This window comes from Poecilia formosa, unplaced genomic scaffold, assembly GCF_000485575.1.
Source record: "Poecilia formosa unplaced genomic scaffold, Poecilia_formosa-5.1.2 Scaffold92, whole genome shotgun sequence".
Classification (NCBI taxonomy): domain Eukaryota; kingdom Metazoa; phylum Chordata; class Actinopteri; order Cyprinodontiformes; family Poeciliidae; genus Poecilia; species Poecilia formosa.
In genome coordinates, this window is record NW_006800031.1 from 421,447 (window position 1) to 444,526 (window position 23,080).

Below are 23,080 nucleotides of genomic sequence, written 5' to 3' on the forward strand. Positions count from 1 at the left end.
CAATAGATCCCCTTTCATTTAAGCCAATTTTTTTTTCTTGTTATGAAAATCACAATGTTTCTCAATGTTTTACATTAAGACAAGTGAAACAATAGGCTTAGAGTTATGGGTGAAAGTTTGTGCATATATCAGCTTGTTACTGTTGGTCCAACTCCTTGTGTGTAAGTGGCCTGACTGAGGTCATGGTTCCTGTAGTGATAAGGTGAATTTCAAGCTTGATTGTGCTCAAGAGTAAAAAAAATAAAAGATCTCCGGAAAGTATAAAGTTTGTTCCCTAGTTGCAGTCTGGAGCCTTTCAGGAGGAAGCCAAAGTTAATTTCACTGCAGGAATGTGAACAAAACAATAAATCAGAGAGCAAAGAGCTACTGGGCATGTATGCAGAATGCTTCCTTTAAAAGATTAACAGTTTATATAATAAATGAGTTTTTCTAGAAAAGGATTTACGTTCTCTGAAGTTTCTAAATAATTTCTCCTTTTATAAGTGAATTGAGTGGGGAAATAAAACAAAATTATATATCTTTAAAGGGTGTTGTATGAAGGGAAATTTAGAAATAATCTTGAACATTTATTTTGAGACGATCTGACCCAGAACAAAGGAAATGCTTGACGTAAGTTGTAAGCTCAGGAGAGGACATCAAAGGCAGGGGGAAAAACCTATTCAAACAGGAAGTGATTATTGTTAAAGCACAGAATGAAAAATCATCCTAAAAATGCTAAACTACAAATTAAACTACAAGGTTCTGATAGCAAATAAGAGCAGAGTAAAGAGAAGTCTTTAATAACATACTTTATTTAAAGAATAATGCTGAAGAGTTTCTATTTAAACTTTAAACAAAATAGCCAAACAACAATAAGTGTTGCAGTAAAATAAAGTGGTTATCTATGTTTAATATGAACGAGGCGCCAAATCGTGTATGTTTATCTTCTCCAAAACACAGCTGACAGGTTTGTTCTTAACAGTAGCTCAGCGCTACAGAACAGACAGGATATACTGTATGCTGCTTAACTTTCTCCAGAGGGAGTTCTCAGTGATTTATGTCACGTCAGAAATGTTCGAGTTCAGACCCAGCTTAATCTGTCAGCATGTGTCTGCCTCTAACTGAACGCCAGCAATGGCTGCCATGACAGGAATGTAAGGAACCCCAAACTACTTCTGTCTTCTGGTAGACCAACTCACTGGACTGAATCTCAGACAAAGATAACCTGAATAAATACAAAACAATGGCTTCGAAGTGTACATTATTATTTCTTAAAGCTGAAGTATGTAACTTTTGTACAGAAAATGATTTTTACATATTTCTTAAAACTGTCACCATATTATGAGGCTCCTCCACCTCCTCCCTGAGCTACTATGGCCTTCTGAAGGAATGTGCTACTCCCAACCAAAAACAACCAATCAGAGCCAGGGGGAGGGTCTTAGCGCTCTCAATCAACCTTATGTACTCACTGCTAAATGTGCTAATGGTGGGAAAGCAACTTACCATTACAGAAAAACCGTCTACCTGCCATCACCAGTGACCGTGCTAACTAGCCTAGCATTCATGAGAGACTCTGCGAGCTACAGCTTAGCAGAGAGCAAGGTGGGGAGGGAGCAGTGCCACACGTAGGGTGATTGACAGTACTAAGACCCGCCTTCTGGCTCTGATTAGTTGTTTCTAGTTAGCACTGCAGGCAGAGGAACTAATTTTTTTCACAGATTGTCAGTCTCAAAACAACCTGTCACGGCAGTGACAATTTCAACAAATAAAACAGTAAAAAACACATATTCTTTATAAAAGTTACATACTACAACCTTAAGAAATAAAAATGTCCATTTCAAAACTGTGTTTTGTATTTATTCCAGTTATCTCTCCCTAAGATTCAGTCCACTGGGTCGGTCTACCAGAAGACACAGAAGAAGTAAGTTACATACTGCAGTTTTAATGGAAACATGACAATTTAAAACAATAACATTTTTCAATAAAGTGTTTTTGCGCTTTTTATTTAAAGTTTTTCTTTTTTTTTAACTGAAGTCTTAATACTTTTTGGATCACAGAAGCCACATGGTCAATAACCGGATGTTACTACTGGCGGAAATCACAAAGAAGATGACAGGAAATAGGAGGATTATGGTTTTTAATAACTTATCATGTGAACAAACTTATTCACATGGGATTTTAATTGGATTTCTTACTTATTTGGGTAACATTTATAGCTCCACCTCCACAGATCATACCAGTTTAAACATTTTAATTTATAGCAGCATGGTGGAAATAGTGACTGCCTTATTATTATCCATGGAAACTTGGTAAATGACAGAAGCTGAGCTGTCAGAGTTGTCATTTACTGTGTGAACATGCTAAGGTCATCGCCCATCATAAAGCTGCAATCCCTGACATCTTCCACTGCCTGCCAGGAAGAAGCATCTGATGTGTCATAAAGGTATCCTGTTTCCTGCCAGACTCACAACAAAAAAAACATCAAACGCATAAGACATACTTGACAGATGCTCCAGTTTCTCTGAGCAGGTCTGAGACGCTGTCAGGGGGATAAACAGGAATTTCTCCACATGCCGGAGTGTGTTTTGTTGCGGGTAGCACTTGTCTGAGTCTGGCAGAGTTTCCCGTCTCATGCTGTCAAATTATAATCAGGTTCAAATATATTGTTGAGTATTTATTCTCAGATTTTAAGTGTCAAGGCTAATATACAGACATGTCCACATCTTTAGGGAACATCATACACCAGATTTCCTCTTTAAAGAGGGAGTATTATGCAAAATTGACTTTTTAAAACTGTATATCGTGTCATAATGTTATTTCCTCATCAAAAACATTCAGCCTTTTAAACTATTCTTGATATATATCTGAATATAGTTGATTTTGCTAGAAAATCACATAATATTCCACTTTAATGAAGCTGACACAAAATGCTCATAAAAAAGAGACTATTTTTTTTTTAAAAATCAACATTTTTTCATGCTTTGTTCCATTTAGGTCTCTGCTGCTTCTAAAAACAGAAAATCCACACAGGGTTTGCAATAAGTTAAAACTTTTTTGGTGCCTGGAAAATGAGCCGTTTCAAAAACCTCTGGAATGCAACGTTCCAAATAAGCAGGCACTCCCTGTTACTTAGCAACCCCAGCAAAGCACAACCCATTACCTAGCAACCCAAACTGTGCTCCAGCACATTTGTCAGGTGGTTTTATTACTGTATGCTCAAATGGCTGCTGGAGTGTTTTGTTGTTGACTTAACATCCAGAGACAACTTGTTGTATTATTGTTGGCTGTGCAGGAGGCTTCACTTCTGCTTTTCAAAGATGTGCAGCTGTAAATTTGTGCAAGTGTTTGCATCCATTTTCATGTGCGAGTGTAAACCTGACATGGCCAGCAGCAGCTTATTTGGATTTAAACTGACAAGTGCCCCTAAAACAGCTCATTCTGAAAGGAGATCAAAATAGACAGAACTGATCAGACTAAAATCTCATTATCTAACAATGATTATGAGCAAAAAAGTCAACATTTTACACCTTTCTGAAAGAAGAAAACTATAAAAGGGTCAATATCTCATCCTGTTCTCCCTAGTAATCTGAAAACACTTCCATCTTATCTTTTCTCTGCCCAATAATATCTTGCTGCTTTTCCATCCTTGTGTTTTGCTCTTCCATAATGATATATATTTATAAAAAGGAAATTGTCACCGTCCACTTACTTTAATGGGCTTTAAAGTGTGATTTCTGGAACGAGTTTTTCTCGAATAGTATCGCCACAGACCACTGCAGCAATTAGCTGCGAATATAAGAAGGTGGCTTCCATGCAAGCAGCTGGCTGCTGTTTTGTGGTCACTGACTGCAGGCCGTGCATGCTGCCGACAGCTGCAGCGCATGCATGTGTGCAAGCCCACAGCCGTAACAGAGGTCTTCACACACACAGGGTGCCATTGTTAGCAGCTGGCAGAGATCTAAGTGCTGTAGTACTTTAGGCACGCAACGGGAGGCGAGTTAATGTGGCGTGGTAACATTGACTGTCAAAACTGTGAAAAAAATGAAACAATGCTGCATGAATGCCCATTTTGTTTATAGGGGATAATAAATCAAGAATAACATTGTAATCCCTCTGTAACCGAGTAAGAACATAATCATGAACGGCACAGTGTCTAAAATCCAACATTTATACGGTTTTTTGGAGGGATACTGTGTTTGCTCTAGTGAGAGGAAATGCTATCTGTCCTTTAATTTAGTGCGCAAATTAAAGCGTAGGAAAATAACACCAAAAAAGACAGAAAATGCTGCAACACCACATACTTTTTTAGTTTGCTAGAAGATAGCGTGGGGCATATGATGTAGCACAGGCGTGTTTATCCCTCTTTCTCAATGAACATAACATGCATGTTAGTGGTTTAGGTTTTTTATTTATTTATTTATTTTACAAAAGGACAGCAAGAAAATGGTTACTCACATAAACTTTCCCACAGCTTAAATTAACAAGGATGGAAAAGCATTCAGGTTTACCTTGGCACCTTGCATAGTGGTATACAAAGGTTAAAAAAAAGTTTTTGAAAATGTTGAACAAACTTTTGGGCCCACCAAGTCATCTAAAACAACACTTAACAACAAATTCTCACTGGTCCTGTTTAGAGATTTGGAGAGCTGTGATGTGGACCAAAACCGCCTACAAATCTATTTTTTGTTCTGTTGAAGTGAAATTTGGTGCGGTTCGTAGCGCAGGGCATTCTGGGTAAATACAACCAAAACAAACACGAGAGTCTAAATGGCTTCCAATTTAAAAAAAAAAAAAACAAATACAAAAGAGAAACCTACAACCGTTAAAATCTGACGCTTCTCTATTTTTGTTTACATTTTACGAAGAAAGACGTATCTTCTTCAGAGGTTTTCTCGTGTTATTTCCTTCAGTTGTTCTTGGTGCAGCGCCACTACAGGCTAGGAGGTGAACAGGTTTTTCAACCCGCCAGCTGAAAATGTAACAAATGTTGCAATTTTGGTCCCCAGTTGAACCAAATCTTAACGGAAACACCCTTAATTTCTACCTTATTGGTGTCCAAGCATCACAAACATTAACATGAAGAGTATAATGTGTTATTCCAGTTTTAATGGATCCAGTTGTTTTGGTCAGGTAAGGCTGAAGACCTGCACATACTCTGTCATGTTTATAGTAGAAAGCACCCAAATGCACAGTAAAATATGGTTGAAACAGAGTGCTTTAATAATAAAATGCTTAAATAAAAAACTTTAATACATAGGCAGAGGTGGAAAATCACAAAGAATCAGATAAGCAAATCAGCGGAAATATGATGTAGTTGTGGCTGAGAACAGCACACAAGAAGAAACTAAGGGACTCGGAATGTTGTTAAAGTGTGCTTTATCATAAATTCTGGCATTTAAAAATAAAATAATAATAATTGGGTCTTTCGGCAGAAAATGACTCAAATCCTAAAGCTGAATCATCAGAGGAGTCATTCAAACATAAACATACTTTCAGTGTTTTTTTAAGTATTAGCTGGACAGAGCATTAGAATAAGAAACTTCTTTTTACCATACGGTCATTTCATTAAATATGACTAACTTATATTTTAATGTTAAAAACATTAGGTATTAAATCTAATCTCTAATATGCTTCAACTTCTCTTTTTGAATCTCACATCCTTGTTTGTAACTCTTTCCTGAAAAAGGAGCCTTGGATAAAATTAAACTTTTCATTCCCATGGAGTCAAATACTGCTGTTTTGTCAAAGTTGGCTATTTCCCAAGAGAAAAAGAAAAAGTATTTTCATTTTCCATGACACAAACAGGGAAGGCGGTACTGGGAGGAGTGGAAATAATGGGAAACCTTGAGACACATTTTCCCTGAAGTCTGGTCTTGAGTGAGATCTTTTTCTGTCTCTTATCTTTTGGTTTGTGCTTTTAACCCTTAGCTGGGTTTTAAACAACAAATCCATAGATTATATAAAACTAAAATGAATCCTGATGTACAATGTAAGCTGAAATTAAAAGGTAGCACTTTAGTTAGGTTAAATAACCAAATCAAAGCCCTGACTTTGAAAACATTTGATAAGAGACAGATAAGACGAGGTAAGGGCTGACCCATGGAGAATTTTGCTGATCTGCAGCATGAATTCAAGAGGCAAAGACAGAAATGTGTCACATGGAAACAAGTGAGAGTGGTGGGGACCCAGGTTTGCACAGAGACCAGTAAGAGCACTGGGGGTGTGGATGAGCATAGTTCCCATGCCCTGGAGGCCCCTGGGGTGCTGTGGTGGCAGATGTGAAGTCTAGGGGCCAGCCTCCTCTTCATCTCTGCTTCTCTTCCTCTCCAGCCTGGATGTCGCTCTTCCATGTCCCAGTTTGTCAGACTAAATCAAAATCCATCACTTTATGCTCTTTACTATAGAAGAGACTCATAGTTTTACTTCCCAGCAGTGACACAAAGTCTTAATCTATTGTTTCTATTTTTTTCCAGATTGCTTTTGTCATTTGTTGTTGCCTTTTATAATGCCTTTTTTATTATTTTAATTCAGAAATGCTTTACTGATACTAAAACTAAATTATATAAGTATTAAATATGATGTAAAGCATTTTGAACAGTGCAAACCAGCTCATAGATGTATTATAAAAACAATATTTTCTTTCTTTTATTCCTATCTTTGACTTTTTCATGTGGAAAATTTTTAATTGTTATTTAATTCACATTTTGAACAGTTTTGTACTTCCATTTGGGTCTAAAGTGCTTTTAAAAACAGCCCAAGTGTTTAAATAAAAGACCTAGCAGTGTTTTTTGGCAATAAATTAATGTTTTTTTCTTCTGATTGCTAAATTACATTGCAGAGGGAGGGAATGAGCCGTTACCTAGCAACCTCAACCAAGCCCAGCCATGTTACCTAGCAACCTCAACCAAACCCAACCCTGTTACCTAGCAACCTAATCTGAATTCCAGCACATTCAGTGCTGCTGAAAAAGAAAAGTGTTTTGTTGTAAACTTTACCATCCAGAAATCACTTGCTGAATTCTTGTTGGTTGTACATGAGGCTGTACTTTTGCTTTTCAAAGATGTACGACTGTTTAATTGTTCATCTGTTTGCAGCCATCTTTGTGCCAGTGTAAACATTGAATTGAGAGGCTTATTTGGATTTAAAGAGATAAGAGGCCCTAAAAGAGCATATTCTTAAAGGAGCTCAAAGTTAAAACATGTTTTGTACAGCCAATAGACCTATTCTAATCTGAAGGAAGCAAAATAGGCAAAAAAAAGTTTGAACCCATTAAAATATATCTAATTTGTCAAAGGGATTTGTTACTTTTGAGATATTTAACACTACATCTGTTATTTATCGATCATTTCTGGCATGTTTTATGATGCTTGTTCCATCCCTGAACATACGAGGACAGTAAATAACAAAGTGAGCTAATATGTGTCAGAGCCAACAGCTCCAGGGTGGATAAACGGGTCTTTGTCACTGTTTGCTTCGAAACAGCTGTTTGCTCATAAGCTGCAGCCAGCTTTTGATGTCACCGAGTTTAATGGACTGAGTGTCTGAGACACAAGAAGGCTGAATTTTTACTTCTGTGTCTCCCTTTTACTGGTTTATTTAAATTTTATGGGGCAGAACGTGTCAAATTCATTTAAGATTTGAAAGTTAAGACAAGAAGGAAACCCATCTTGGTAGAAGCCCATGCTGTCTAATATGCATGTTTCTCCATGTTCTCCAACTGGTTGTGATTACCATGAGCCCATCTGACACTATTTGACCAATAATTCCTCCCTAAAAGTACTCTGACATGATATTTTGCACAAGGTTTTTTTATTTGTTAAATACACGTACAAAAATGTCTACAGGACATATTTACTCTGGTATCGGAAAGTTTCTTCACTATTAAAGTCATACCATAAACTTCAAAACATGAAAGGAACATTGTCTTGAGTTAAATAAGAGTATTTTATTGAGAAGTAACATTTGACTGCTTTAACCAGATATTTACGATAATCTGTCTCACTGCCCTCATTAAAAATACATCATTATATTACTGATAACTATTAAACTAGCAGTATATTTTAAAATAATGCATTTTTAAGTTTAACTGATCTACTTAAATCATCTTTTGGGGCCATGTTTATTTCTTAAGACTAACCATATACTAAATAGGCAACATTATAATAAAGCAAAAATAGTTTTGTAGTAAATGAATCAACAAATCATTGTCAATCCAAAATACAAGCAGGGTCTTGCACAGTTGCTGTTTTAATTGACAGGTAAATATTTTTGAAAACTGTTTTGGGATTTATTGTAGTATCATGTCTATCATATAATTATAAAAGCTATTTATGACATTGCAATCTACTTCAGTAATGTGATGTGTTATGAGAATGTATTTTGAACAATGAATGTCTGTAATCAGTTCTCATTTTGTTGTGGTGGCAGCTCTACTTTTCCATAAAGGAACGAAAAAGTTTGTTTTTTATTTTAAACCTAAAAATAAGTCTTTAGGTGGCAAACAGATAAAGAGGACTCACATCTTCGATAATTCTCGTGTCTGAGAAACTTGAAAATTTGCTGAGGCTTTGCGGAGAGGTGAACTGTGTTATGAACCCGAAACCTCAAGGAGTCGGATGATTAAAGAGTTTTCAGGGTAAAAGTGAAGACGGAGCTCAGGAAAGTGTGAGGCTGCAGAGACCTGAAGAGGAGATACGGCGGCGGAGAGGGAAGGGATCAGTTTTTCCAAGAGTCTGTCAGCATGAGACAGCTGTGAGGAGAGGCCTTTATCTCGCTAATGCACCGCATTACAGCAGGACTCTCTGAAAAAAGCCCTGCCTCTGTGAGGCTGGATGAAACAGATCCGGCCTGGATGCCCTCTCTCCTCTGAACAGATTAGGAGCCTGAGAGCAGTCACACATCTGCAACATTCCTCTTTGAAGTCTTGTTAAGTGGCTGTCGACACCCATCAAACATGGCAGCCGGAGCGAGGCCTCCGACGCTTCGCCGAGGGACTACGTCTCAGGGTCTGAAGGCTAGCGGGCGTCTTCCTCCGAGGCCTCTGACGGTCTGTAAATAACCGTGTTTAAAGTCCCACACTGATAAGAACCAGCCTGCTCTTTGTGCCGTATTGTCACCGGGAGTTAGAGGAAAAAGAGGTGATGGAGGCGTAACAAATTAGGAAATGGCTTCCTGGACCTTTGGGAAACGACTGAACGTCTTGTAGCTTGATTGCGTCAGGAACAACAAACAGGAAATGAGCTCAGATCCTCTAAGATACGGTTTACTGTAAAACGGACCATTTGAGATCAGGAGAGCTGTTGTCTACGGAGGAAGATAAGGACCACTACAGAATAAACAAACAAACAGATTCCAAATTGTTCTCAGAACTGTGACTTTAATCTGAGAATTTTGACTTTTTTATAATCAGAATTTGACTCTAAAATCAGAATTCTTACTTTTTTAAAATTAGGTATCTGACTTTGGAATTCTGAGATTTTCAGGATTCTGAGATTATTCTCAGAATTATTTAAACAGTTATTATTAAAACAGATTATTCTCAGAATTTTGGCTTTAATCTCTGAATTCTGACATTATTCTGGCTTTTTTTCATAATTCTGACTTTAACCTCAAAATTCTGACTTTAGAATTCTGAAATTCTCAGAAATTAGACTTTCAACTCAGAATTCCAACTTTTTTCTCAAAATTCCCACTTATTTTCCTGAAAATTCCGACTTATTTAAAATCAGAATTCTGACAAAATTTTACTATTTTTTTTACATATTTATTAAAACTGTCACCATGTTGTGACAGTTTGTTATGAGACAGGTGATCTTTGAAAGATTGATCTCCTTCCTTGAGCTATTATTGCCTTATGAAGAAATTCACTTTTACCGGCAAAAAACAACCAATCAGAGCCAGAAGCTGTCACTCATCATCATGTATTTGCTGCTAAATGCTAATGGCTAAGAAACAACATACTGTTACAAGAAAAACATTTATCTTCCATCATCTGTGGTCATGCTAACTAGACTGCCATTCACAAGAGGATCTACTGATGGGGGAAACCTGTAGCAGTAGCACAGTGCAAGAGGGGGATCAAAAGAGGGATGAGCAGCGTCATACAAGATTGTGATTGACAGCGCTAACACATACCTCCTGGCTCTGATTAGTTGTTCCTAGTTAGCACTGAGAGAAGATACCATACTGTCATGACATGGTGGCAGTTTCGACAAATATGTAAAAACAAAATAATTATATAAATATTAACCATGCATTGGTTAATTGGAAACAGAGGACATGCCCCCTACATGGGATGTACCACCAACACATAACTGATATCTGGAAATCCTACCAATGGCTGGAGAAAGCTGGACTCAAGGACAGCACTGGAAACAGAGGACTGTGTTTTGGATGAGGATGAGGCCTGTCCAAATAGGTAGGCTATAAAGCTCAAAGGGTCTTGCCTAAGGACCCACACTGGATAGCTTTTTTTTTTTTTTTTTTTTGCCCCTGCCTGGATTCGATACCTGGATTCAAACCCTGGTCTCCTGGGTGAAAGACTGGTGACTTAACCATTGAGCTATACAGTCAGCTAGTGAGTGTGAGAGCCACTGTCCAGAATGAAACATCCAAGATCCATAAATACATCAAGGACAAAGCCTCAACAGATGATGTGCTCAGCGAATGTCTCAGGCAATGGGGAACAGAGGACGAGGTGCTGGAGGAACCATCATGGGAGGACAAGCCCCTACATGGGATGTACCACCGACAAATAACTGAAGTGGCTGATATCAGGAAATCTCACCAATGGCTGGAGAAAGCTGGACTCAAGGACAGCACAGAGGCCCTCATCCTGGCCGCCCAGGAACAGGCCCTAAACACCAGAGCAATAGAGGCTCAGATCTACCACACCAGACAAGACCCAAGGTGTAGGTTGTGCAAGGAGGCCTCTGAGACAGTCCAGCACAAAACAGCATTGTGCAAGATGCTGGCAGGGAAAGCGTACATGGAACGACATAACCAAGTGGCGGGCATAGTGTACAGAAACATCTGTGCAGAATATGGACTGGAAGCCCCGAGGTCAAAGTGAGGAACACCCCCAAAGGTGGTGGAGAATGACCGAGCTAAGATCCTGTGGGACTTCCAGATCCAGACAGACAAGATGATAATGGCGAACCAACCGGACATTGTGGTGGTGGATAAAGAACAGAGGAAAGCCGTTGTGGTGGATGTAGCAATACCAAGTGACCACAACATCAGGAAAAAGGAGCACGAGAAACTGGAGAAATACCAGGGCCTCAGAGAGGAACTGGAGAAGGCCTGGAAGGTGAAGACCACAGTGGTGCCTGTGGTCATCGGGGCCCTCGGGGCAGTCACCCCCAAACTGGAGGAGAGGCTCAAACAGATCCCAGGAACAACATCAGACATCTCAGTCCAGAAATGTGCAGTTCTAGGCACAGCCAAGATACTGCGCAGAACCCTCAAGCTCCCAGGCCTCTGGTAGAGGACCCGAGCTCAGAGGATGAAAGAGAGAGACCACCCGCGGAGGGTGAGAAGGGAATTTTTTTTTTCTTTTTACATAATTTCTCTGATGAAAGCCAGAATTCTGACTTTAATCTCATCTCTATCTGATTCTGAGAAAAAAAAAAAGAGTCACAATTCTGAGAAAAAAACTCAGTGGCACTGAAACTCTTCCGTACATGGACATTTTTACAATCATGTGAACTGCAGACCTCAGAGTTTTTCCCCCTTTGGGCCCTGTGGGAGAACACCACTTTCTGCAGCACCTGTTACACATTGCAGGGAGGATGTTCTCTCATCCTCCAGCCGCTGACCTCCACATCACAATACAAACAACGCTGCACTCCTCCTGAGCACAAACACAGCGTTAAATATAGATCTCAGAGCACTTGTCCCCATGGAGCGACTATCTGACACCATTGTCTCTGGGTAAAGTCACACCAGGCTGAATGCACGAGTGCAGCTTTAGCAGGAGGTGAGTGGGTCAAACACGGGGTAGTTTTCCCCACCAGGTTGCCTTCCTCTCTGCTTCATCATCACTGCTGCAACTGTGACAGAAAAATCCTGCCAACATCACACAGCAGTGGAGGGTTGAGTTCAGGCGTCAATGTTTGTTTCTAAAAAATAAATAAATAATCAAAAAGAGTGAATAATGACTCTACTGCCTCCTTCTGGCCAGGCAAGGTATATCCTGACTTTTTTTTATTCAGCGGCACTGATTTGCACTAAAAGTGTTGGATTATGACTGCTTGACTATTCATAAAGTTCTTAAATTTATTTATTAGCAAATGTTGATCTATAGAAATGATGTAAATAACTGTACAATACAACTAAAACAATTATGAGACTGTGAGCCACATGAGAATTACTTTCATTTCCCCTCAAACAGTTCTGTTGTTTTTTCTTTTGTTTGCTTTACAACTGTTTTTTTCTGTTTTGCTTTTTGTCACACCTAAATATTTCAGGTCATCCATATCTTGTAACATCTGAAAACTTGAGAAAATACAAAAGTCACATAAAACCATCCAAACTGACCTTAAGTTTGTTTCCTCCTCTTAAGCCTGTAATTGATTTAATTTTGCTAGTCACATCCAGGCCTCAGCCTAACTTGTTGAATTGTACAAATTCTGTATAAAAATAAAAGACTAATGGGAGGGGAAAATATTTTACAAGTTGTAAATGATTTCAGATAGAAAAATGTATTGATTTGGATGGGAAAATACAACTATATGATTAACTGCTGTAGAGAAAAGCTGAAAAATCCAGGTAATTTTTTTTTACATCATTTTGCATTATTTTGTTTAAAACTTCCAAAAAAAAAAGTTCAACTGGAAAATGAAATAATTTCTTAATAACAATTTCTTTTATGAGGCTTTATAAATTAAAATAGCTTTAGCTTGCAAATAATTAATAGAAACCAGATAGTAGTACAGATTAGAAACAACATAGTTAGTACTGGTGCATTGCGTAGATGCACTACTGCAAGAGAAGCCTGTTGCTTAGTGAAGATCCTACAGGAATTTGTGGCTTTAGCTGTTTTCCTGTTCTAAAATCTGTGAGATTTTTCTTTACAAGTCAAAGAAAGTTAGGAGTTATCTTCCAGCTGCTGTGTTATTTTTTGGTGGGCTGGGCAGCAGGGAGGTGCATCCTGGCCATGTTAGTTTACACCCACAAGGCAGCTGTGTCAACAGCAAGACCCACGCCACAGACTGATAATGTTATAATGTGTTACGGAGGGAAGATACCAGATTCCAGATCAGTTTGTAATACACACAAACTATTAACATGAACAATTAATGTTTACACTAACAAAGTTTGACTTTTTGGATCCTCTACTCACACAAAAATAACTTTAAATGGCTTTTATTTTAAATCCCCATACGGATTGTATCTGCTGGTTTTATTAAAGGGTTTGAACCCAGGTCAGAGGTCACTGAAGGTCAGTAGAGGCTCATGAATTTCTTCCCATCACAACTGCAGACAAAGTTGGTTTGCAGACAAAAAGTTTTGCTGTGAATTTCTCGGTTTAGCTGCACAAAGAAATTAAACAAGCTCCTTAAAGTCAAAGGTCTGCTGTCCCTGGTTAGAGGGCAATTTTAAAGTTTATTTATATCCAGTTACTGAAATGCATGAAAAACACATTTAATGTTGAAATTATAGTTTAAAGTTTAAAAGGTTAAATTCAAAGAAGATTAGACTGAAATTGATACGTCCTGCATTAGTGGTTAACTTTGACTTTTAAGCCCAGTTAACAAACATACTGGTCTTTAAAGTGTTTGTTCTCAACTGACAGGGGCTAATGTGGCAAAGGTCAGAGGTCAATCCACTGAAGCGGACTCCCAGGACATAAAGCATTCCCTCAAGTAAACTAGCTCCTCATTAGAGTTAAATGGAGACTTGAGACAATTGACTGTGGAAACAATGATAACAATTTTAAAAACCCAGAAACAGTTTAATTTTATCTTCATATGGTTTTATTTGGTAACAAAATGGAAAACTTTTTTTTCTTCTTGAATATTTTAGCTTTGTGATTTGGATTTACATCAGGTTAGGTCTCTAAGATAAGTGTTAAGCAACACAAAAATAAAAATAACTTACAGTCACTTTTATAAAGAAATGCATTTTTAAAGGCATTCCTTATAATGACTGACTCAGTTTTGGATGTTGGTAAACAGACCAAGATCAGATGACACAGTAAATAAAAACACAAGTTCAGAATAGTTAACCTAAATAAACAAACAAAAAAATCCATAATTTAGTTTGTAAACACTGTAGACATTTTTACATTATAGTATCTTAGCAGGAAAGTTAGCAAAAAGAAAGGTACTGTGTTGGTAGGGTAGACTGTACCTTTCTGAAACTTATGGACTAAATTTACAACTTCTCAAAACTTAAAGGTTAATTTCCAAGAATTCATATTGATCCTTTTTATACCTTACAGACTGAATACCAGAACTTACTTCTAAAGTACTAGAAAAAAAAAACATAACTTACAGAAAACTTTACAACATACAAGATCATTTCCATTTATTTATCCTGTCCTTTCAGAAACATGTTTAAACTGCAGGGCTTAACACTCAATTCTGATTTTTTTCTGAAATCTGATTTTGTTTTGCATAGTTGTTCACGTTTTAATGACATTTTGTTACATTTTGAAGCCTTGATTTTATTACATTATTGCGCCGTAGTAAGTCAATTGGCTCTTAAAGGTCGTATCAGAGGTCACCACCTGACTCCACCAACCTCCAGTGCTTCATGGTGTGCTTGTGTTGTGGAAAGGAGGGTGGCACATCACACTATAGTATCAGCTTTGCCCCATCACTACAAAATTCTCTCTCCACTTCCCGGGCATCTGGATGGCCGACATCAGTGGGCTGCAGTGTTTGTTTCTCCCTGCTGGAACAAACATGCGGAGAACAAACACAAAGAGGGAAAAGCAAAACTCCAGAGCTGACATTCCTCCTAAAAAGCTAATCAGCAATGGCTGAGACAAGTGGAGGAAATGGTTCTGTAACCCACAGGAACCAGAGTTAGCGTTCGGGTGGGACTGTAGCAGAAACGTCTGATGCCTTTTGACAGATCAAAAGGTAACAATAATTTTCATTAACTTACATTCCATACTGCACTTTAAAGGGGATGTATCACGTAAAATTCACTTTTTGTACATTTCTACTCTTTCAGTTGGGTCTCAACTATTTACAAAACCAGCGAAAACACTTAAAAAAAACCCACACAGCCATTTTCTGGAAATATGTTAATGTTTGTTGGTGTCTGGAAAATGAGACATTTTATAAACCTCCCAATTGTTAAGTCACATTCGTTACCTAGCAACCCCAGCCATGCCCAACTCGTTACCTAGCAACCCCAGCCATGCCCAACTAGTTACCTAGCAACCCAAGTGGAGCTAAAAGATGTTCAGTCAGATGGTTTTACAATTTTTGTTATTGACTTACCAATCAGAAACCCCTTGCTGCATTCTTTTTGGTTGTGCAGGAGGCTCTACTTCTGCTTTTCAATGACATATGGTTATTTGATGGTCCATCTACTTACAGCAATTTACATGTGTGAGTGTAAACATTGAGTTGTGGGGGTGTGTCAAGCAGCTTATTTGAATTTAAAACATCTCATTCTGAAAGGAGCAGACTGAAATATCATTAACTAAGAATTTGTGCAAAAAATGCAATGAACATATTTTGTATAGCCTACAGACCTGTTAAAGGAAGCATAATAGATCACCTTTAAGGTCATCCTAAACCATTTTAACATTTTTTCAGGCATGTAGTTCTTCATTCGGTATGTTGCACAGTTAGTGCCTGAGGCTTCCAACGTGTGTCTGCTGTCTGTTAGCTGAAGATGTTATTATTACAATTAACAAAGAGCAAATATGTTGGCACATGTTTCTCCTCAGTTTTTCTGTTTGGTAACAGTTGCAGCATTAAGCTGCCCTGAGGAGAAAACTGCTGCACCTGCCACTGCTACAGTGTAAACAGCCTTTCTGAGCAGGTCTGATTTGCACAAAAGAGATCAAGTTGTCAGGGAGCACAGAGGTCATCTGAAGAAATACGTTTCTCTTATTTGACGTAGCAGATCGTCAGGATCGCTTGAATGAGTCTCAATGACTTACTAATGCAAATGTGAGGGACATAATGCAGGAGGTTGGGGTCTTTAGATCTAAAAGGTGTTCTGGTCTGGAATCACGTTCATTACATCTTTTGTACAAACTCATTCTCAGATAATGAGATTTCAGTCTGCTCAGTTCCGCCTATTTTGAGCTGTTTTAGGGCCTCTTGTCACTTCAAATTTAAAAAAGCAACTCCTGGTCACGCCCCCCACAACTCAATATTTACACCTGCACATGAAAATGTCTGCAAACAGATGGACAATTATACAACAGTACATCTTTGAAAAGCAGAAGTGGAGCCTCCCGCAACAAGAATGGAGCAAGTGGTTTCTGGATGGTAGGTCAACAACTGAACACTTGTCTTTTCCAGCAGCCATTGTACAGGACATACAGCGGGAAAACCAGTCGACTAAACGTGCGAGAGCTCCATACGGTTGCTAGGTAACGGGCTGGGCTTTGCTGTGGTTGCTAGGTAACCACAGCACTGTTACATTCTGGAGGTTGTTGAAACGGCTCATTTTCCAGACACCAAAAAACTTGAACTTATTGCCAAAAAGCATTTGTAATGGAAGTACAAACATTTTGCTTAGTAAATCCCCTTCAAGGCCTTTTTTACTCATCCTGATCTTGGAGTGTCAAAATATGTGATGGAAGGCATTAATTAGATTAAATGTATCAGTAATTGACACCACTGACTGTTTATATCAATAGTGTCTAAAATAATGGTTTTAAAGTAGAAAATTCTCCCACAAAGTAATAAATTTGTCATTTTATAATAGCTAGCTTTACCTTTCAGATGATCCCTCATATAATTTGTAACTTCAGAAGTTACCTGAACTCTTTGCTGCCAGAATATTGCCATAGGTGAATGATAGGAAAGAAGAAAAGTAAAATATTTCTTAATCTGAAGATTTGCTCTTTCTGTGTAGAGTGATTTTCTTCAACTCCACAGGCCAAAACCAGGCAGGAAAAATTGAAAAACTGCCAAAAAGAGAGCTGTGATTTTGAGAATCCCGCCTCAGGTTAAAAGACGGTGAACTATTGCAGGCTTTGATCTGTGTTCATATCCAGGCAGAATAACGATGGCTCCTTTCACCACAGCTAATGATGCTTCTGCAGTGCCTGAGCACGCTGCAGAGGGGGGATTTGTATCCACTCCAGCACCTTTAATGAGTTTTATTTGTTTTGTTTCATCCCCTCCACCTCCCACTCACCTCAGCGCACCAAGTAATGATGAACCAGAGCTAGTGCAGGATAAAAGCCAGCCTCTCCGTACCTTCATGGGGCTAATTATCCAACCCTGTGGATCAAGGATCGTCTCTCAGCTTCACCTAAAGGAAAAAGATTTCTCTCCCTCTCTTCACATAATTCAGTTTCAACCCTCTTCGTTACTGTCTGTATGTTTGCTTGTGGTTATTCTGAATGGAGATGATTTTCTTTGGCATCTTATTTGTTGTTATTCCTCGAAACTAGCAAGCAGAGCAGGCTGCCTTATTACTGCTGAGTGTTTAAATAAACGTTTTCCTCCTTAATCCCAGTTGCAACAAAGAAACCATAATCCTTGACCAACATATGCGTATAACTGTGATTCTGTTACAGTAGAAATTATATTGAGATTAAATTACGAATTTATAGGATTAAATTATTAAAGAAGGAAAAAGAAAGGAAGATAGAAAGATGGGTGGATGGTTAGGAAGAATGATTAGTAAGGAAGGAAGGAAGGAAAGAAGGAAGGAAGGACATATGTTAGAAGCACAAAAACATTCAAAATGTGAATTTTGCGCAATAGGTCCCTTTTAAACTTGAGTAAAACTTTTATCGTGATACTTTTGTGAATCTCTCTGCGGCCCAGATTAATCTTTTTGTCCCACTTCAGAGTAATTTCTCATAAGTCATAATTAGACATTGCTTGGGAAGCGTGTCCTTTAGCAGTAATCGGTCACTGCACCTTCTCCACAACGCGCTCCTCTATCTGTCTGTCAGACGGCAGGTCCCAGTCCATCCCGTCCTCATTAAACATATGTCTGGTTTTTCATTTCAGACAAGAGATAGCATAGAAATGCACACAAAAGCACTATTTTCAGGCCCTTCTGCTCATCTAGTCTGAAAGTCTAATGAGAGCGGATCAAATAAAACTGACACCAAGGGGAGACAAAGGGAGTCGTAGTCCTGGGTGAGAGATGAGGCCAGTCAGAACAATGGGCCTGAATGCGCCGTCACTGCGGCGGTTTATGGAGCACCACAAGAAAATGCAGATGATTCTGTAATGAGGGATTAAGTGGTGGATTACGGGTCTTTATTAAGATGTTTCTGATCCTCATTAGGCTGAATCTGGTATAGGGGCATCGATTCCCCGCTCGGCCGCTGGATTGGCTGCTCTCTGGAGGAAGAAGGAAGATGAAAAAAGATGGAGGAGGAATGTTAGAAAGCTGCGCTTGTGAAATCCTCCTTTGAGGAATGAAGACAATATGAGATATGAAGGGATTTATGCTATCCATTTTGCAAAACTAAGAGGCTGCTTTGAAGAACTGGTACGGATGGTTTGAGCCTGGAGACGAATCTTTGCAACCAACGTACAGATCCTGCTCTCAGAAAATGAAGCAATGTCTGAACATCCTGGTTAATTTTTATGTACCGTTCGTAAAGTCTCACTGCAAACAATTAACTTCAATAATCTGGTTTAGTTAGTCTGTCAAACGGGTAAAAATTCAATTCTAAAAGCCATATTTTCACCTACGTTTATAAATGTCAGAATTTCAAACTAAATTTAGTTATGAACTAAATATTTAGTTTACAAACTAAATATTCAGTTTGAAAGCTAAATATTTAGCTCAGGCTTAAGCATTTAGTTTGGAACTAAATATTTAGTTTTAAAGCTAAAATTTTGCTCAGGCTTAAACATTTAATTTGGAACAAAATATTTAGTTTACAAACTAAATATTTAGTTTGAAAGCTAAATATTTAGCTCAGGCTTAAGCAGTTAGCTTGAAACTAAATATTTTGCTAATGGTGTTTCTATTAAGTAAGTTTATTTTCAAAATGTCACATTGCGCAATTATGTGGTCAATTAAAAAGCAGCTACTGACTAGGATTGCATCCAGCTACCAGAAAATTATTGGTATGTAGAATGTAGAATGATTACTGCGTGACTTTTTACAGGGCTCATACAGGTGCTTGAAATCCTTGAAAATACTTGAATAAGGTATTTTCAAGGTTTGGAAAGTGTTTGAATTCTGTACGAAGTCCTTGACATCACAGATTTGTAATAAAGTTGTAATAAACTTTTAGGAGAACCGACTAAAAGTCAAGTGATCATTTATATTGTGTTTCAGCATCTAATTTTAACCGGTTTGTTTGATTTCCTGAACATTTATTAATCTTAATTGAATTAAAGGTGGTTTTATAGTTTTAAAGTTTATTAACTAAACTGGTTTTTCTTCCCGTTATTGTTAAATTTGTGTTTTGTTCTCAGACCACTTTGGTCTATAGGGAGTGAGGGAGAATTATTATATTTTACTTTGACGCTGATAGAATATCATCACAGCACATTATATTACATTATATTATATTACATCAGTAATAAATGATGTAATATAATAGTGAACTGAAACTGCCTTCTTTAGTTCATTTCTATTGTTTTATTTCCAGAATGTGCTGCTGGAAAAGTTTGAAAACTCCTTGGAAATTCTTAAAAATAGCTTGAATTTTACTGTGGGAAACGTGTAGAAACCCTGTTTTATGTGTTTTGTGTGAGTTTATTTCCAGTTGGATAATTGTTTTAGGGTGTTTGCACATTGATTCCAGCACTTTTCTTTTGTTGTTCTTCCTCCGAGCATAACTAAAGGAAGCGCAGAAAAACAATCTCAGGTGGTCCAACATTAATATTTATGATTTCAACAGAAGGGCGGCACTAAAGGCAAATTAAAAACCGAGACAACTGGAAAACTATTACACTATTTAGTCTGTAAACTGGAGGTTTATATGTAAATGCTACAGACATAACAGTTTTATTTCCTTTTGGATTCAGACTACACCTCTTCCAGCTCAGAGTTTGGCACCTTTATTGTGCAGGGAAGGCAGCAGCAGCAAAGCTCCTCGGCTGAAACTAATCTAGCCATCAAATCTTTTTCATGTTATCATTATATATTTATGTTTTTGTGACAACTAATTCCTCATACATGCACAATTTCTGCAAACAAATTACAACTCTGTAAGATGTTTCGCTAACGTATGTGGACATATGGTTAGTTAATGTACATTTTAACATAACTGAGAAATTGAATTAATATAAACAACTGACAAAAGAAACAATATTCTATGTAAAATATGATTTTAAAAAATAATTTGAGGAATAATGTAGGACACCCCATGCATGTTTTCTCTCTTAAAATGGCAGAAAAAAAACACAAAGGCACATAACAGGTACACATCATTAGGAAATCATTACTTTGAAAGAGTTTTTCCTGATTTAGCGACATGTGCTCCTAAATGAAAAATATTTGTATTTAAACAGATGTCTGAGGGCTTCAGAAACCATGTAAATCTGTTAATTTTATTAAAAATATCTCAAAATAATCTAAAATCAGTCACTGCACTGCACTAGAAACAGTCTAAAAGTAAAGGACAAGCAAAAGCAACTGCTAAGATGGTAATATTTAACCATCCATTCAACTTCACACTGCAAGATGCTAAGAGGAGTTTGCAAAATCTCTAAAAAATATATATATTATGAAAAACCAGCCAAATCCCAAATGAATATTGCTTTTTTTTGTAGTAAATTAGAAGATGCATCACAGTATCATTTGTCAGATTGAAAGTGTATTTTGAACTTAAGAACCTTTCTCTCTTAACTCAGCTATCTGTTTTTAAAACTAGTTCTTTATCCTAATTTTAAATGTAGTGATTTTATTATCTGTTAGCAGAAAATCATCACGATTAAGAGAAATAAAGGTGTTAAAACATCTGTCTCTGTCTAATTAATTTATTTATCTGACTTTGTGATGAGGATACTGAAATAAATGAACTTTTCAATAACATTAAAAAATTTATTGAATGTGTCTGTAGTCTGACAGATTGATAAAACTATTCCTTGAGGCTGCTTGAAAATATTAGAAAGTCAGACTCCTGATAACTCATATTACAAATCAAACAATAAGTCAAAAGAAACTGATTATGCTGTGTATTAAAGTGGTGTTTGACGTCCATTTGTGATTTTTATCTGAAACACCCAAATGAAGACTACTGAAACCACATGATGTCCAAAAACACAACACATACAGAGAACAATCTGTTTCAAACTGTAAAGTTATTGTTTCCTCAACAAGGGCATATTTCACTGTCTTAATTAATCAAATTTAAGAGCACAAAGATGATAATATGATACAGTGGTTTTCAAACTGTTTTCAGTATCATTTGTTTTTTATTGTGCATTGTCTGCAAACTGAATGTGCTGCTGTTAAAGCTGACAACGCCTAAATCATGGTGGTGACTTGTGCAATCTTGCACTTTATTGTCAGTTTTTCTCCAAGTGTGACCACTATTCACAGACTCAACAATAAACAATAGGAAATATATTAAAACTCTTTGGATAAGGTCTGAAGACAAAGAGGTAATAAATCAAGTGATAAAAGAAGAATTTTCTACTTGGAGTTCTTTTCTATCGCAATACTTTTGATTGGTCTCCCCCTAGTGGTCTTTTAACGCAATGCAGGTTTAAAAGCGGTTTCTTGTATCTTAATTTTTGTTTCGCAAATTTTGTCTCATACAGAATCAATTTTGTTTCCAACTGAACTTAAATGATTCCGGTTAAGGTAACAAATTTAACCGGAAATAGTTCATTTATTTGGAAGGAATTTGACTGAACTGAATGAATTTGAATGTAAGTTTAAATGTCTTTGTTTGACCTGTATTGTACTCTACTTGTGATTATGCTAAAATAAATAAAATAAAAAAAAATAAACTAGATCCCTTTTGCCCTCTTACTGTTTGAAATGAAAAATGTAATATGTGTTTTATTTACTCTTTTGAGCAATTTTTAAATATTAAATGATTGATGTTTAGATCAGACACTCAGTATTTTGAGTAGTGATTTTACCAAATACATTTTTACTCTTAAGTGGTTTCTTGGACGGCTACTTTTAAATTTAATTTATATTTTGAAACCAGGTGTAGTTTTCTTTCCATTTCACTTTTTTTTCCTAATTTGTATCACATAAATAGATGCTTTTTAAAATTTGATATTTTACATGTCTAAAACTTTTAAAGCTTATGCTTTCATTGATAAGTTTGAAATTTGATTGGAAATAAGCAGTGACTTCAACCAGGCAGGAGTTTATTTTTTGACAGCTTTATTCAGTGCAAAGAGAGTTTAGTAGTAGGAGTCGGTGATGCGCCTCATGCTCATCCACCTCGTCCCGCTCCAGCCCATGTTGCTGAAACTCCGGTACTCGCCGGGCCTCATGTACATCATCCTGCCTCTGAAATGGGGCTGCTCGTACATCAGCCAGTGGCCGTCCATCACGTTGCAGGACATGCAGTTGGACATGCGGTAGCGGTCCATGATGCTGTCGCAGTCGTCCATCATCTCGTACATCTGACCCCCGAAGTTCTCCCTCTCGTAGATCCTCATCCTGTAGGATCCTCTGTACTGTGGAGCGAGACAAAAAGAGGGTTACAGCTCAGAATACTACAACACCGGACCAACGCTGTAAAACATTTCAACTGAATTTAGTTGTGTCTACTAGCTTCAAGTCTTTAAGTCAAATAAATTGAGCCAGTTTTAGATTTTGAACCTAAATGTGAGTTTGTGAAAAATAAACTTACAGCAGTAATTTGTGTTAACTTTTCATTAATTTGGTCAAACCTCCAAACGTTGAATGAACTACAGGTTATAGTTGGCACTAAAAAAAAACAGAAAGAACTAGAAAATTCCACAGAAATTCTAAGGGGCCTGCCAAGTGTGCCCTCCGCCTTTACCCC

General features: G+C 37.5%; 1 protein-coding gene across 1 annotated transcript; it reads right to left on the reverse strand.

Annotated features, from left to right (window-relative positions):
• Positions 1–22,432: 22,432 nt before the first annotated feature.
• LOC103142055 (gamma-crystallin M2-like) lies at positions 22,433–22,773 on the reverse strand. The gene has a single exon (XM_007557915.2). The coding sequence runs from the start codon at positions 22,728–22,730 to the stop codon at positions 22,470–22,472; it is 261 nt and encodes an 86-aa protein (XP_007557977.2). The 5' UTR covers positions 22,731–22,773; the 3' UTR covers positions 22,433–22,469.
• Positions 22,774–23,080: the final 307 nt, after the last annotated feature.